The 14,501-nt window shown below is 39.0% G+C and overlaps 1 protein-coding gene across 15 annotated transcripts in view; it reads right to left on the bottom strand.

Annotated features, from left to right (window-relative positions):
- Positions 1-14,501, bottom strand: part of LOC106960438 (focal adhesion kinase 1) — a 68,167-nt gene that overhangs the window by 46,426 nt on the left and 7,240 nt on the right. For 4 of the 15 annotated variants that reach the window (XM_015053533.1, XM_015053537.1, XM_015053536.1 and 1 more), the window contains exons 1-4: positions 8,668-10,464; positions 2,361-2,641; positions 2,112-2,278; positions 205-292 (exon numbers count right to left, since the gene is read on the bottom strand). In XM_015053533.1, coding sequence (XP_014909019.1) covers positions 205-292; positions 2,112-2,278; positions 2,361-2,641; positions 8,668-8,740 — 609 coding nt within the window. In that variant the 5' untranslated portion in view covers positions 8,741-10,464. Of the gene's footprint in view, positions 1-204; positions 293-2,111; positions 2,279-2,360; positions 2,642-8,667; positions 10,466-12,551; positions 12,579-14,501 lie in introns of those variants that run through there. The other 11 variants (XM_015053542.1, XM_015053547.1, XM_015053545.1 and 8 more) reach the window with 6 other exon arrangements.

Here is a 14,501-nt window from a genome sequence, read left to right as displayed (position 1 = left end):
CAGTGCAAAATCTTTTTCCCCCTGGGCAGTTAAAATTTGCATATAATCCCTTTTCCCCTAAAAAAAAAAAAAAAAAAAAAAAAGCACAAAATGAAAACATTGTTTCAGGTGGTCATAGTCAAATAGGATTCAGCAAAAACGTCAAGTTTAGGTCGTTTTTACTTAAGGAAACAGCCATAAAGTTTCCAGTGTCTGTGTTCTCACCTGGTGATAGAGGTAGTTGAGAGAGGGTTTGTCTTCAGAGAAATGGCTGAGATAACCTTTAGGAAAGTACCGTATCCGCAGCTCGTACCTGGAAATGGCAGGAACAGAGCGAGAGGGTTTGATGGGACAGTCCTAATGGAGGAGAGGAGACTCTGTGTCTTGCTTCAAAAGCATGGCTGCTCGCCAGCACAAGTTGTGAAACGGCGTCTTACAGCCGAATGACGAAGCCTTTTCCACTCAGTACATTATATTTGGTGCCACTGTGAGAAGATACACGGTGACTTGCTGCTAAATCAATCATCTAAAACCGATAAAAGAGTAATATCATGAACCATAATGGGACTCTTGCAGTCACGCTTGCCCGGAGCTGTGTCGCAGGAGTGTCCACATGGGCCACCGTTGTTTAGAGCGAGATATTTGCTCAAGAACGACACATTACGGAGAAGTGGGTCAGGAGAGTAGTAAGCTTCAAGCTGCTGTGATGCTGCATGCCAGAAGTTAGATAAGAAAGGAAATCAAGGCCAGAAACACAATGAATAAATCATTGTGTTCTATTATGAATGAATCCTTTGGAAAAAAAAAAAATGTGTGTGAGAGAACCAAAAAAAATGGAAGAGGATGAATAGGAGGATTAAAAAAAATTGCTCAAATAAGAATGAGATTACGAAGCAAAAGAGCAAGGAAGGAGTGAGGGAGTCAGTCCATCCATCCCCCGGGCAACTGCTGCTGTTCTAACAATAGCTCGGCGGCGGCAGCAGCAGCAGAAGCTCCTGTGGGCTTGAAGCTGCTGCCCTCTGAGGCAGGTTGACTGCAACAACTGGAAGACACTGCTTTACCTAACCAGCTCCCGATGAATTAATTTCAATTTTAATGACTTCAAGCTAAGGACAAAGGGCTGCATTTTAAGGAGCCGTGTTAACAATAACAACTGAGGATGGTTAAAAGCTTGAGATATTTGAATGCAGGCTGAAATATTTTGACATGTGTCACTCAGGTAGGAACATTTGGACTATAAATGAGTAGAAATTAATAAAACATGAGAAATATGCAATGCGTACAGTTGTGTTTTGTTGTACAGAAAGCCCTAACCACTGCATGTAAACAATGAACACTGCATTGCATAAATGGCAACATTCCAAGCACAAACTTTAATGTATTTTCTGGAGATTCTATGTGATTGACCAAACAAATTAGTACAAATCTATGAAGGGAAAGGTTTCCTTTCTTTGTTGTTGGTTTAATTTTGAGTGTATTCAGAATTCCTGAGTGAGTACTTTCTTTGTAGACCTGCGCGTTTCAGCTGGAGGCTTGAGATTTTCGACCCTCTCCATGCACCTCAGGAGTCACTGAAGTTGTACTAGAGACGTTTTGGATTTCTTTGTAGGGCCACTTTTTACCACAACTCTAAGTATTTTTCCATGTACATCACCACCAGATTTGTCCATCTGGAGACTGAAGTTTTTGTCCATTCTTTGTAAAGGAGCTCAAATAGGGCAAAGCTGGACAGAGACGATATGTGAAAATAAGTTTTCAAGGTGTACAACAGTTTATCGATTGTTTTCGGTTGTTGTGTTTTATTTTGGATATTTAAAATATCGCTTGGTTCCAGTGTTAAGTTTTCTTTACAAAATCAAAAGTTATTGGTTTGAGAGGACAAACTTGCATTATTATGCCGTCATTCATGCATTACATGAAAATGGACTTAAAATAACAATATTGTCGTTTATGGAAATAATGTGTTATAATGACAGGCCTATAACCTAAACTGGTTTCACTTGCACTGTTTGACCGGACATCATCAGCAGTCATTAAGAGTAGGCTTTTATCCTAATAATCAAGGGAATTCAGATAATCAAGAGGAGAGATGAGGGAATGAACAGAGAGACGCTGGAAACTTAATAATTTACCGCCACTCTTCCTGTGGATGCTGTTTCTCAAATCTCTCTCTGACGTGAGACACGCCCAGATCTGGATGTAACCAGTGCAGAGCGTCAGAGTGCAAATGGGTCAAACGGAGGCCCAGAGACGACACGCAGCGCAACTTGTGGATCTCTGCTATCTTCTGGATAACACCCTGTCAAAACAATTTAAATAACAGAAATGACTGAGGGAAGCATCTGAGAGTGTGTCTGGAAAGGAGTGCGTGCGCCTCTTACCCGGACATCCGTAGCGTCTCCATATCTGATGTTACTCGCCCAGGTGCTTGGTTCGCTGTTTGTCTCGAAGTAGTGGAAGATTTTGAGAACCCGGTCCATGGAGCCAGGAGGTCGCTCCAGCCCCCCAGCAGAGCCACTGGTGCCGGGAGCTCCAGGCATTCCTGGCCGGGATTTTACCCCGCAACCGCCCGCTGTCGAGTGATTGAGGCTGGGCTCCAGGTAGGAAGACGATGCCATGCCTGACTCGGATGGTCCTGCTGGGGCTAACTGGCCGTCATATTCTGGAACAAGACGAACAAACTGGGTTTAGTACTGGAAGAACGATTACCAAACAACCTGCATCCAGTTCTGTTTCTTTAGGGTAATTGGCTCAATTCAAACATGTTTCTTTCTGTGACAGAACCATCAATTAACTGAAGTAAAATACGTTTTTAAAGCATAACATGAAAAGTGGCTTTGCAAATGGCCGTCGTTATATTCCCCCTGACTAAAAGTCACAATAATCAATAGCACATAAAAAGAATCAATGCCTAACAAATCCAGGCTTAAAGGAGATTGCCGACCTCAATCAATCAATATAAACCAACAAATCACTGCCACCAAAGACTTATTGCACTCAGAAGCCTTTAGCTAAACCAAATACAGCATACAAGTATTCACACTGTGGACATGTCCACATTTTGTTACTTTATAATAAGAAAAGTCAATATTCTACTGAGATTTTCTGTGATGAACCAAAAACTTTTCATTAATCAAATACCTCTAAAAAATATCTAGACCAACCAGTTGTCTTCAGAACTGGAGCTGCCCTGGATTCATAGGTTTGTTAGACAACTTTAGTGAACAAACAACATCATGGAGACCAAGAAACGCCGCAGACATGAATTCTTACTAAGCTGAGAAAATACTGTGGTAGCAGCATAATGCTATGGGAATCCTTATCTTCAACAAAAGCAGCAGAGTGGACAGAGTTAATGAACACATGCAGTGAGTTAATTGAGGGCAGTCCCAGAAATCTAATAAAAAATTGTTGCAAGAGTTGAAGATTCACAGACACTATCCAGCCAACCTGACTGAGCGTAAGCCGGTTTCACAAATGAATGGGCGATTTTCAGTCTCAAGATGTTCAAAGATGAGAGCGATAAAAGACATTCAAAAAGTACAGTGACAGTAACTCTAGTAAGTACTGACTCAAGGGGCCTTAATGCATTGCATGCCACACTTTCTAGATTTCTATTTGTAAAAATAACTCAAAAATACACAAGTATCCACACTGTGGACCTTTCCACATTTTGTTGCATATAGAAGTGTCCTACTATGGAACTGTGTTGATCTATCACATAAAAGCCAAATAAAATACACAGACAACAGGTTTTGGTTGTCGTGCCAGAACATGGCAAAAGGTAGGAATGCACACTTTTTTGCAACGTGCTTTCTGGATTATATTAAAAACAAAAAACAAAAACCAACACAAATAAAAACATAACATTTTAACCAGTGAAATGATAGAGTGATACTATTATTTTTTTTAAAACAATGCCATGTTTTGGGAAAATTTGAATCATGGCACTCAAGTGGATGTTAATTTGACATTCACGCCCACTCTGACATTTTCAACAGCCATCATCCCTCAAATAGAGCAAGCGAAGCAGCATCGGTTCCCCTATTGCTCTGGTATTAGTCAACACTGATTTTACACCTGAAAAACCAAATCTATCTATCTCAAAGCCTGGAAATCAAACCTGCTGGCAGTGGCAGCACCGGAAAATAATTTCTATAGAAAAAACTGGAAATCAAGTAAATTTGCCCTTCAAAAGAAATCTTTCCCGATGCGACACAACAAGTTTTGTTATTCTACCTGCTGGAATCGAGATTTTGATTTAACACTGTGTAATAAATGCAAATATATGATTCTCTATTCTGTCACCTATTTATCCTTTCTTTTAAAAAGTTGGAATGCTTCTACGTTAAGCTTTTGAGAGCCATGCTGTATGCTCTGATGCTTCCTGCCCCTTCTTGATGCTTCCTGCCCTTTCCTGGATGTTCATGCTGGGTTTGTTGAGTCATCATCACAACAGGAATTCCTTTCAGCTGACACTGAAACTTGAGCTGCTAAGTTACAATGAAAGATACAAAAAAACCAAATATGATCGTTAGAAGAAAATCACTTCTTAAGCGCTTTTCTGCATAGTCAGCATCGGTACAGGAAGACTGTTCATATTCAGAAATGAATTGCTGCTTTTTCATTAGATGCCAAATCCAACTCAGACAATTTGAGCAAAACAGTAACAAAGGGCCCTGCTTCAGCAAAAAGATAAATAAATCACTACAAACTCAGTACACTGAACAGCCTGGAGCAAACCAATCACTAGGACCAAATCGGTTTATTCAGCATTTATTGTTTTAGAAATGCTCGGGTCATGGCCAGATTACTTCCTGCTGAAACACAGGAACAAAAATATGATCCAGGGTTGGTTGACTCAGCATTTTCATCAGGGTGGCCATCAGCTGCCTCGGTGCAGTGATGTGCACAATGACTACAAAAAACGGAAAGAAGGACATCGTGCGTCTGTTGCTTTAACTCAGCTTGACCCACTGTTACAAAACTATGAGAACTATACTCTTGTTTTTTTTTCTTTTATCCTATGAATCTGTTTTCTAATATGATCTCCAGAATTCAGACTCAAAAGTTCAACAATTGACCGAAACAAAAGAAAACGTAAAGGATTTTAGTAAAAATAGATCAAGAATAAAGAACGGCAATTTTAACAGGTGACCGTTTAATGCAGTTAGCGAGAGGATTTAATGCAGCTGAAACCCCAAGAGATCAGTGCATCAGTCACACTCTTAAGGATTTCATGCAGCCAATTAGCACAGACCAGATTTAAAAAAAAAGACATCTTATGGTGTTAGCAGGATCATCCAATTAAAAGTATATCAAAATGCCCTGAGACGATTTATTAGTCATTTAAGATGTTAATCTGCTGTACGTGCAGAATCCTTCTGCTTGACGGTTGCTGATAACAATACAAGCTACAAGAAGAATGGACTCTGATTTTTTGTGAAGAAACTTTACATTTCCAGACTATTTGAGGTATCCTAAACACTCTGACCACATTGGTATTAGACAAGGCGGTCGGAGTATTTCAGAACCTGCTGCTCTATTGGACTGGGATTTTCACACACCTCGGGACTCTAGAGCTCGGTCCAAAACATGTTAAAAATTCAGTGAGTGGGGTGTAATTAAGTCAGGAATGTAACTCTGCTGAATTAGTTGTGATGTAGTTTATTGATCCTCAGTAATTCTGGAAGCTCCTTCTGCATCGTCCTTGACTTGTTTCAAGCATCGTCCTTGACATATTACAAGCATCATCTTGTCTGAGCTATAAAGAAAAAGAAGCAACTGCATCAAATCAGGTACAGAGCAAAGTACCAACAATCAGTCATAATCTGCTGAAGGCACATACGTAACACATTAAGAAAACCACATTATTTCTACATTCAGCCTCACTAAATCCTATTGAGCCAGTAGAAATGCCTGCATTTCCAAGCAGGTGTTTATGCTACCGGGTTTATGCTACAAATAGGAAATCTACTATGATATTGTGAGCATTTTGTGTAGCACCAACAGAAAAAGTTATTGTGGATTGGGTTATGTCTATGATTTCACATTCTGGTTTGCTTTATGTTTGTTGCTCGACTGAACAGAAAGAATATGCACAAAATCATGACAATAACAACAAAGTGTTACTATAAAGCTAGAGATGAGCCAGTATCAGGATTTAATTGGCTGCCACTGACCAATAAGGTCTGACCTGCCAATTCAAAATTTCTCTATGCCAAAACTATAATCTTAAAAATCTTGGAAAAAATCCACTCTTTCCTTTTTGAAAAGGAAACTATAGTTTAGTTCTTACATCAGATTACTGCATTAGTGCTGCATTCATTTTTACACAATGAATGACATATTCAACTACATTTAGCTTTGAACCAATATCTTGTCAAACCAAATCCACACACACGCCCCACACCCACAAGGACAGAAATCGAGTCAAACAGGCCATGCAGGCTGCTGGCAGAGCCATCAGCGCCTCCCTCACAGGGGCTCCAGCCTGTTGGATCACAGCAGCATGAGGATGAACCCTGCCTGCCCCGCGCCCCCGGCAGCAGCAGGAGGGTTTATGTTCTGGACGTAACGGCGAACTGGGTTACTGGTTAAAGCCCACTTCTGTGACGCTTCTCTGTCAGCTTCCTTTGCATTTCCAATAAAAGTCCTGCATTTTCCCCACAGCCTCAATACTCTTCTGCGAGTGTCCTTTCTGAAACTCGTGTCTCATTGCTCTCGCAGCATCTTTTAAATCCAGCCTTTATCAGCTCCGTCTGATCCTCTTGTCCTATTGCACTACTTCTCTTTCTTCCTCCCTCTCATCTTTCGCCTATCCTCAAACAATTCCCTTCATTCCCCTCTCACACTACTACCCCATCTCCTTTCTGAATGATGCACCAGGAAAAATATGTTTATAAGCCAAACTACTTATATTTCTCTAAATGCAGGCTAATAAAAAACTTCGCAAGACTCAGATATGCATGAGAGTTTGCAATCATTTAATTTTGTGGTTGGGGCATAAATTACAGAATCCCACTGGCTTTTGATGAAAAAAAAAAAAAACACCCAGTGTCTAAATAAGTAAGGTAACCTGACAAACAATCCTCATGTGAAGAGATGCTGGGAGAATCTAAACAACATTTGCTCTCCTGTTTGAAAGCCATTCATGCAGCGCTTCCATCCACCTTTGGGAGATGCTTCAAAGCTTCTCATCAGTTCTGCATCTAGAGCTCATTCATCATAAACGCTGACAGCCGCAGCCACCGAGGACTGGGTTTCTGGGCTTTCTAGCACACTGTGAAATTGTTGCAACTTCACCAAACACTAATGATGAAATTCATTGTGCTGCTTATACAGTCAGATTTTCTTTATCATGGAGCAGCAAGGCTTGAATGAACCAGAAGACCGCAGGTAAGAATATGTTTGCAGGGCTGCAGTACAGACACAATGTACATCTTTTCTTAAAAAGAAAGAAAGAAAAGATGTAAAAGAAAAGTTAATAGATGCTTCTATGGTATATAGAATGGTTCACTCTGAAAAACCAGAGATCAATATGGCTGCCACATCCTTAAATAAGTGGTAAAAGTTTTACATTTACACCACTTATTTGCCCCACACAACAGAACTGCATAACTTATATTGGTGTGAACTCCTAGAGAAAAAAAAAAACTATTTCTTTATTGCTTACTAGTAGTTGACACCTCATCAATTAGCAAATCCCAGTGGACTTCCCTCTTGTAAGTAGAACACGCTGCGCTCCAGGTGAATTATAAGGAAATGAGCTTTAACTTCCTGGGCAAATTGAATGGCCTATTTTTATTTTATTTTTTTTTAAAGATTCAGATTAAAGCTGCATAGTATATCGTATCACAAATGTCATTGCAATATTAGTGAGTCAAATGCTGCTACTGCAGAGGTTTAATTGGAGGGAACATTTGGAGAATATTATTCTATTTCAGCTGCAACGCACTGAAACTCTGCTTGTGAATATCAGGACTTTCACAATCATTGTCGGCGGTTGGATCGTCAGAATTTAATTTATTGCAATTTAGGTTAAATGCAACTGATACTGTCTTTGTAATATTAAACTACAGTACTGCACTGTCCTATTTCCCTATTATTTAGCAGCTATAATTTAACTTATAAAGGCTGAAGAATAAATTGAATCTGATAGTTCTCTAATATGGATGTAAGAATACAAAACAGTATTAGATCAAATCTGTGTTTTAAGAATTAATAAGTGTAGGACATTTGAGTTCAGGTTATTCTATAAAATAGATTCAAAACTGGCTTTTTGTGTGTTTGATAGATAATAAAAAGTCCTTTAAACAATCCATGTTCAGTTTAGAACTGAACTGTTTAGGTTTGATTAATCAACATATTTTAGATTTTCAACTATATCTGATGATGATGCTGACTTCAGCTTTATCAGCATGTAAGCCATTATGTTTTCAAAGTACTTCCTGTCTTGCTCATATATTCTACTTTTACAAGGTAAGCATTGTAACATCACACAATTTAAAAGAGGAGAAGCTTCTTCGATGCCAATTTATCCAGCAAAAGTCACAAATAACTTGGTTTGTAGATAGTTACTATAGGGGAAAATATCTACAGGTTACATGGAGAAGTATTAATATTGTGACTCATTACAGCCTGTGCTGCTATATATTAGTGAGATCTTAATAGTGACACAATACATACTTGGTAGCGGATGCTGCGCATAGATGCAGGCCCCTTTGCTCCAGCAGAGAGGGATACAGCCACTGTTCTCCATTTTATCGGAGGGGCAACAAGCTCCAGGTCGGGCCACAGAGCCCACGTTGTACTGCTGGGCCCAAGAACCAGCATAGAGCCAACAACTAGGAGGAGTTTCTATTCCGGCTTCTAGCAAGCGATTAAAGCAATCATGGTTGGAAAACGTGGATGTACAAAGGCAGAACAACTGGAGAGGTGTTTCTGAATATTTCCAAAAATGGATCCAAGTTCTTCTGGACTGGAAACCTGACTATCACTGGTAACAGATATATTCATGGTACGAAAAGGTTTACTGTAAAGAATCCGGATGGATAAAGGGCACCAACATTATCATGTCATCCTTTCCAGCTTGCAGAGACACTTTGTCTGACTTGAAGTAATTTGTGGTCAAGTTTCTTGCAAATCAATCCATCCGATTTATGTCATGACCTTTGACCTAGCAAAAATTCCCTTTTCACTGCACAAAACGATATGTAATCATCCTCTGTCAGAACGCACATTTTTAGTTCCGTCACCGCAGGGAGTCCAAGTCCTAGAGGATGTAGATGATTGCTGAAAGACGCTTCCTCGAAGAGGAGGTGCTCCGATCACATATTCAAACTTTGCAACTCCACTTGATGAGATTATTCCCTTGCAATCGGATCATCTTCTTGTGCAATGAATCAGGTCATCGAAGCCAACCAAATTATCAAGTATATTAATCCCGATGTAAAAGTTAAAAAATGTTTCAGAAGAACAGAGCTTTGTGCTTTATTTCAAATTTCCAGCTTACAAAGTGGCACTGAAGGACAATCCTCCAAAAAGGCAGTAATTTTTGATTGGTAAATCCACAATACTGTCCAAAAGAGATAGCAAAACAAATCACCCAAAAATCAGATGAGAGAAATGGGCATCAGTGGGCTGCAGAGACAAAAATGTAGGGCAGAGAGGGGAGCAGAGAATTGGAACAGAGTGAGAGAGAGGAAGATGAAAGTGGGCAATGCAGGAGGGAAAAGCCAATGCAAGAGAAGGAAAGAGACATGAAGAGAGAAGAGGCAGTGGATGACACCAAAACAGATTGTTAGAGAAGAAAAAGAGGAAAAGATGAGCTAATGAAGTGAGTGGGATGGAGACAGAAAGCGGAGAAACCCCAGGGAGAAGCTGAGCCTCACATCCTCTAAAGATTGCTCATAATGTCTGCAGGAAGTAGCCGGGTCAAAGCAGGTATACGATGCTGAAGAGAAGAGGGACATGATGTGACAGAGTCTTAGAGGTGAAAAGCTTAAAAAAAAAAAAAAAAAGCAGGGCTTTAAACCCAGACTGGAGGAGAGTCAGGCAACAAAGGCAGGAAAAAAAAAAAAAAAAAAAAAGATATTGCAGAAGAAGGTTTGATGCAGCAAATCCCTTTCAAAGTCAGTCAGCCGTGTGTTGTTCAGTGAGGTTTTAGAAGCCTTTCTTCTGTAGCGTCGCAGGAGAAGCAAGATCACAGCATCGTTCCAGATCTCTTACACATGCCGCGGACAAATGCAAACACTGCGTTATCCAGCAAAATCCTCCAGCTCTCTAAATGAGCCACTAAGTGCAAGAAGGTGTGTGTGAGTGTGTGAGAGAGAGCCGGCGAAAAGGGTGCAGAAAGGTGTGCGCGCATGCTAGTAATGAAGTAGCTCAAGAGTTTGCGAGAGAAATATAAATGTGAAATCTGGTGGGGCTATGTTTGAATGTCAGCAAAAAGTGAGTGAGCCAAGAGGTTTTCCTCTGTGCTGCTATGATCACTAACAAGCAGAAGCAGAGAAGGAGGGGCGTGTGTGTGGTTGTGTAGGGCGGAGAAGGACAGAAAAAGAGGAGGAGGAGGAAGGAAGAGATAGAAAGTGTAATTGAGACCCGATGCGGAGGAAGAAGAGTGAAGAAGAGGACTCCACTCTTCAGCAACACACAACCACTCATAAGAGTACACACTCTTACAAGCTTTTACATGCATTTAAAAAAAAAAATGCATACAAAAAAAAATGACAATTTTTGGTCATCAATAGCTGTATGACAGCAAAAGCAATACTCAGGAAGCCAGAGGGTTTGCAAAAATATTTAAGGGATTAACATGATCCATCCTTAGCTTTTAAAACACTCTGAGCTCTTTCAACACTTGTGTTTGTTTCTCTAAGTCATCCCTCCCTCTCATCTGTCTCTCCTCCTCTCCAGACATGCATCACCTGCTCCTGCATCATATGAGCCCTTCTCTAGCAGAGGATCCTCCCACATCCAATCCCTCAAATGGGACAAAGCACAAGAAGACAGTCAACATGTGACAGCAGAGATTTAGAAAGCAAAACATTAACTGTCATCAACTGGAGGATGTCGAGTCGTGTACTGTAATCTATTGTTACAGTAAAAATAAAAAGTCTTTTAAAAAAATAAGAATATGTTACTTAATTGAAAATAAAACTACAATAGACACTTTTATAACTGCAATGTTTTATGTAATGAGTTAAAAAAAAAAAACATATTAGTATTTTAAGTTGACTCATTTCCAAATCCCTTATGCCACAAAATTAGTCATTCCCTTGGAAAATTGTAATTTAAATTTAATTTTCATTCAACTAAAAGGTTCATGATTGATGTCAAATGAGACACAAAAAATAATAAAGAAATATCTAAGAAAAAATAAAATAAAACATCCGTTAGTTTCATGTCTGATTTTGATGTAAAAATCTTTATTGGTATTAAAGCAGTCAAACGGATTCTGCTAAAGCCAAGAGTTGGGACAAAGTAATCTCCCATCTGTCATAATTTAATTCATATGAAGCATGTCTACGCTGAAGGTTGTAATCAAAACATATTTTGTTTTCTTTGAAGTTGTAATGACTGAACTGAGCCCCATCTATGTTTAAGTATCAACAGATAAAATATCTAAATAATAAGAGTTTGATGTTATTTATTTTTATCATGCTGCATGTGGGATGTTTACACATATTTTATTCCTTAAAGTCAAACCCATTGTTTACATTTTACTCAAATCCAATAAATGTGAAAGCTTTCAGTAAAAAAACAACAACCATTAATTGCAAATTAAATCGCTTTTTGGAGGTTTAATTAATCAAAATATTGTTCTGATAGTTTACTGAAAGAAAACAAAAAAATATATAATAGTTTTAAAGGCTCTATAGCAACCTTTGTAGACCTCAAGCAGCCGCAGTCGAGGCTACAAGTTTCTGCTGCTGTCATTTCATAAGTCAGAAACCGATCTGGCTGTAGCCATGTTTCTACCAAAGAGATCTGCTAAAGATAAGTCTAGGAAATCTAAAATATGCCTTGGTACTTTTTTGGGAATAAAATCTTCCTGGCTCTCAACATCCTGATCGAAGATGTGCTGCAGGACCATCGGTTACCTAGCAACAACCAAGGAGAGAGAATGGAGCTGAGAGTAACGTTACACGGCTAATCTATACCTTTAAAATTATTTCAGCTCATCCTCAATATGCTCCGTAAAACAGTGCAGCCAAACCTCATTGAGACTCATGCAGATTAAAACTGCAGAATTTTATTAAACAAATAATTTTTTTTTTATTTTATTTTAAAACTTGACTTAAATTCCTGACAAACTTCGAAAAGAATACATATTCAAGAAAATGAAGAAATGTTTATACCATAAACAGAGCTGGACACACATGCTGCAACCCGCTAAGGGTAGTGTGTGAGAGAAATGTAATTTAACATCGCACCAGGCTGTGATCTGCAGCTAGAACTAATCCATTTTGATTCCATTTATAATCTGACAGAAAAAAAAACCCAAATACATTAAAATAGAAAAACAATATACACCAAATATACAGCACATAAGAGAAAATTGTACTCACCAGCATAATAAGATATTCTGGAAATGTCTGGAAAAGAGGAGACATGAAAGAAACATTTTACTTTGTTAGCCTTGATGGTAAAACATGCAAGAGTTTTACATGGTGAATAATTTACAGTGACAGGATGTAAATCAACGGAGCTGTGGCATAAATGAGTCACCACACTACGTAGCACATAATTCATTCACAGTGTGCAGTGGACGTTCTGTTCTTTGATTCCTTAAAATAAAAACGGCATCTTACACTGATCACAAAAAAACCTGCGCGGGTTTATAGTGGCTGAACGTCAAATTAAGAAAGAAAAACATAAAAGAAAGTAAGGCAAACTTACTTTCTTTTACTTTCTAATTTGAAAAATCAATTAGGGATTTTCCCAGACTAAACCTTGAACTCTGGGGGGGGAAAAAACTAAGTAAACATAAAGTTTACTATAGCAGATATTTCTATAATAGACAGGTTTTAAATATAGAACCTGGAAAAGACAGAAACTGGAAGGAAGGAATGCAGAAAGTAAGGAAAGCCAGGGGATGAAAGGAAGGAAGGACAAAAAAAATAAAGAAAGAAAGAAGGGGGAAAATATAGGAAAGGGGAAGAAGAAAGTTTGGGAGGGCGGACACAAGGAAAGGAGGAAGATAGAACAAGGCAAGCAGAAAGGACACATGGAAGGAAAGACACAAGGAAGCAAAGAAACAAAATGAAACAATAAGGGAATTAAGGATAAAACAAAATGGCATAATAAAGGTAGAAAAAGAAATGACGAAAACGCCGGAAGAACACATGGAAATTAAGAACCAGACTACAAAGAAAAGGTGGAAGGACGCAAAGATGGAAGGAACGACAGAAAAATCTTAGAAAGGCACAGGCACAGGAAATGTCATGGGGGGAAAATAGGGAGGAAGGAAGGAGACAAGGAACATAGAAAGGAGGAAAACAAGGAAAGAGTGTCACAACTATTAGACCTTGATGTAAGGGGGGAAAAGAGATTGAAAATAATTCTAAAAATTCATATATTTCTTTAAGTCATGTTATTTTTCCATATTTATCCAGACCTGGAAAATATTGAAATCAAATTCCAGTATTTTCTGGTCTACACAAAACGTCCTGGTAATGAGTAATACTAATGAGCAAATCCAAAAGTACTCTGCTGACTTGAAACCCTGACTGCTCAATAAACCCGACTTATTGACAGGAAGCATCTAATCACACGCTGCAGGTCCAGTTATTTAAACGCCGGTCAGTGCAAACCAACCCGGTTACACAGCAGCTGAAAAGGATGAGGAGGACACCATATGTGCTGGGGTCTCTCACTCAGGTGGAACAAGGCGAGAGTCATGACTGGGCAGAATTTATCTGCTCCGTCATGCAGTCATAACTTTACGCCGAGTCTCTAATCTGCTCCCTGACCTCAGTCTCCTTCCAACCACGACTTTAATCGGAGCCCTCACGAACGCTTTGCCGTATTCTTTTTCAAAAATGACACCGAAATGAGCAGCTTGATGAAATGTCCTACACTGCGAGTCTATGCTGACTCCTGTTACTAAGCAACAGCCACTAAGCAGGACCGTGGCACTAATAAGGATGCAAATGCTTTGTCTTTTAATACTTGTGGGATAAAATCCAAACAGTCCAAGACTGGAGTGTAATGTGTAGTTGGAGGATGCTTTCAACCCCCGTGTTGCATAAAAAAATGCTGTAATTCTTGCTAGAAATTTGCAAATAAGTAGTCAGACAGGATTATAATTCTCAATTTCATAATGGCACATGTAAAGACATAATATACCAGAGCAAAATAGGTTATATTAAAGTTTTTTAGACCAGTTTAGCTTTGGGTTACAACACATCTTTCATTTTTCTTAGTTAAAGAAAAAAAGATATATGTAACTGCATTTATTTCAGATCTAAAGTGAACTTAATGTCCGGCTGTTTGGTTTCCCACCAATCCCACAGATT

This window comes from Poecilia latipinna, unplaced genomic scaffold, assembly GCF_001443285.1.
Source record: "Poecilia latipinna isolate Pla-1442-1.1 unplaced genomic scaffold, P_latipinna-1.0 Scaffold1186, whole genome shotgun sequence".
Classification (NCBI taxonomy): Eukaryota; Metazoa; Chordata; class Actinopteri; order Cyprinodontiformes; family Poeciliidae; genus Poecilia; species Poecilia latipinna.
Note: the sequence above shows the minus strand (reverse complement) of the source record. Positions and strands in the feature narration are given on the sequence as shown.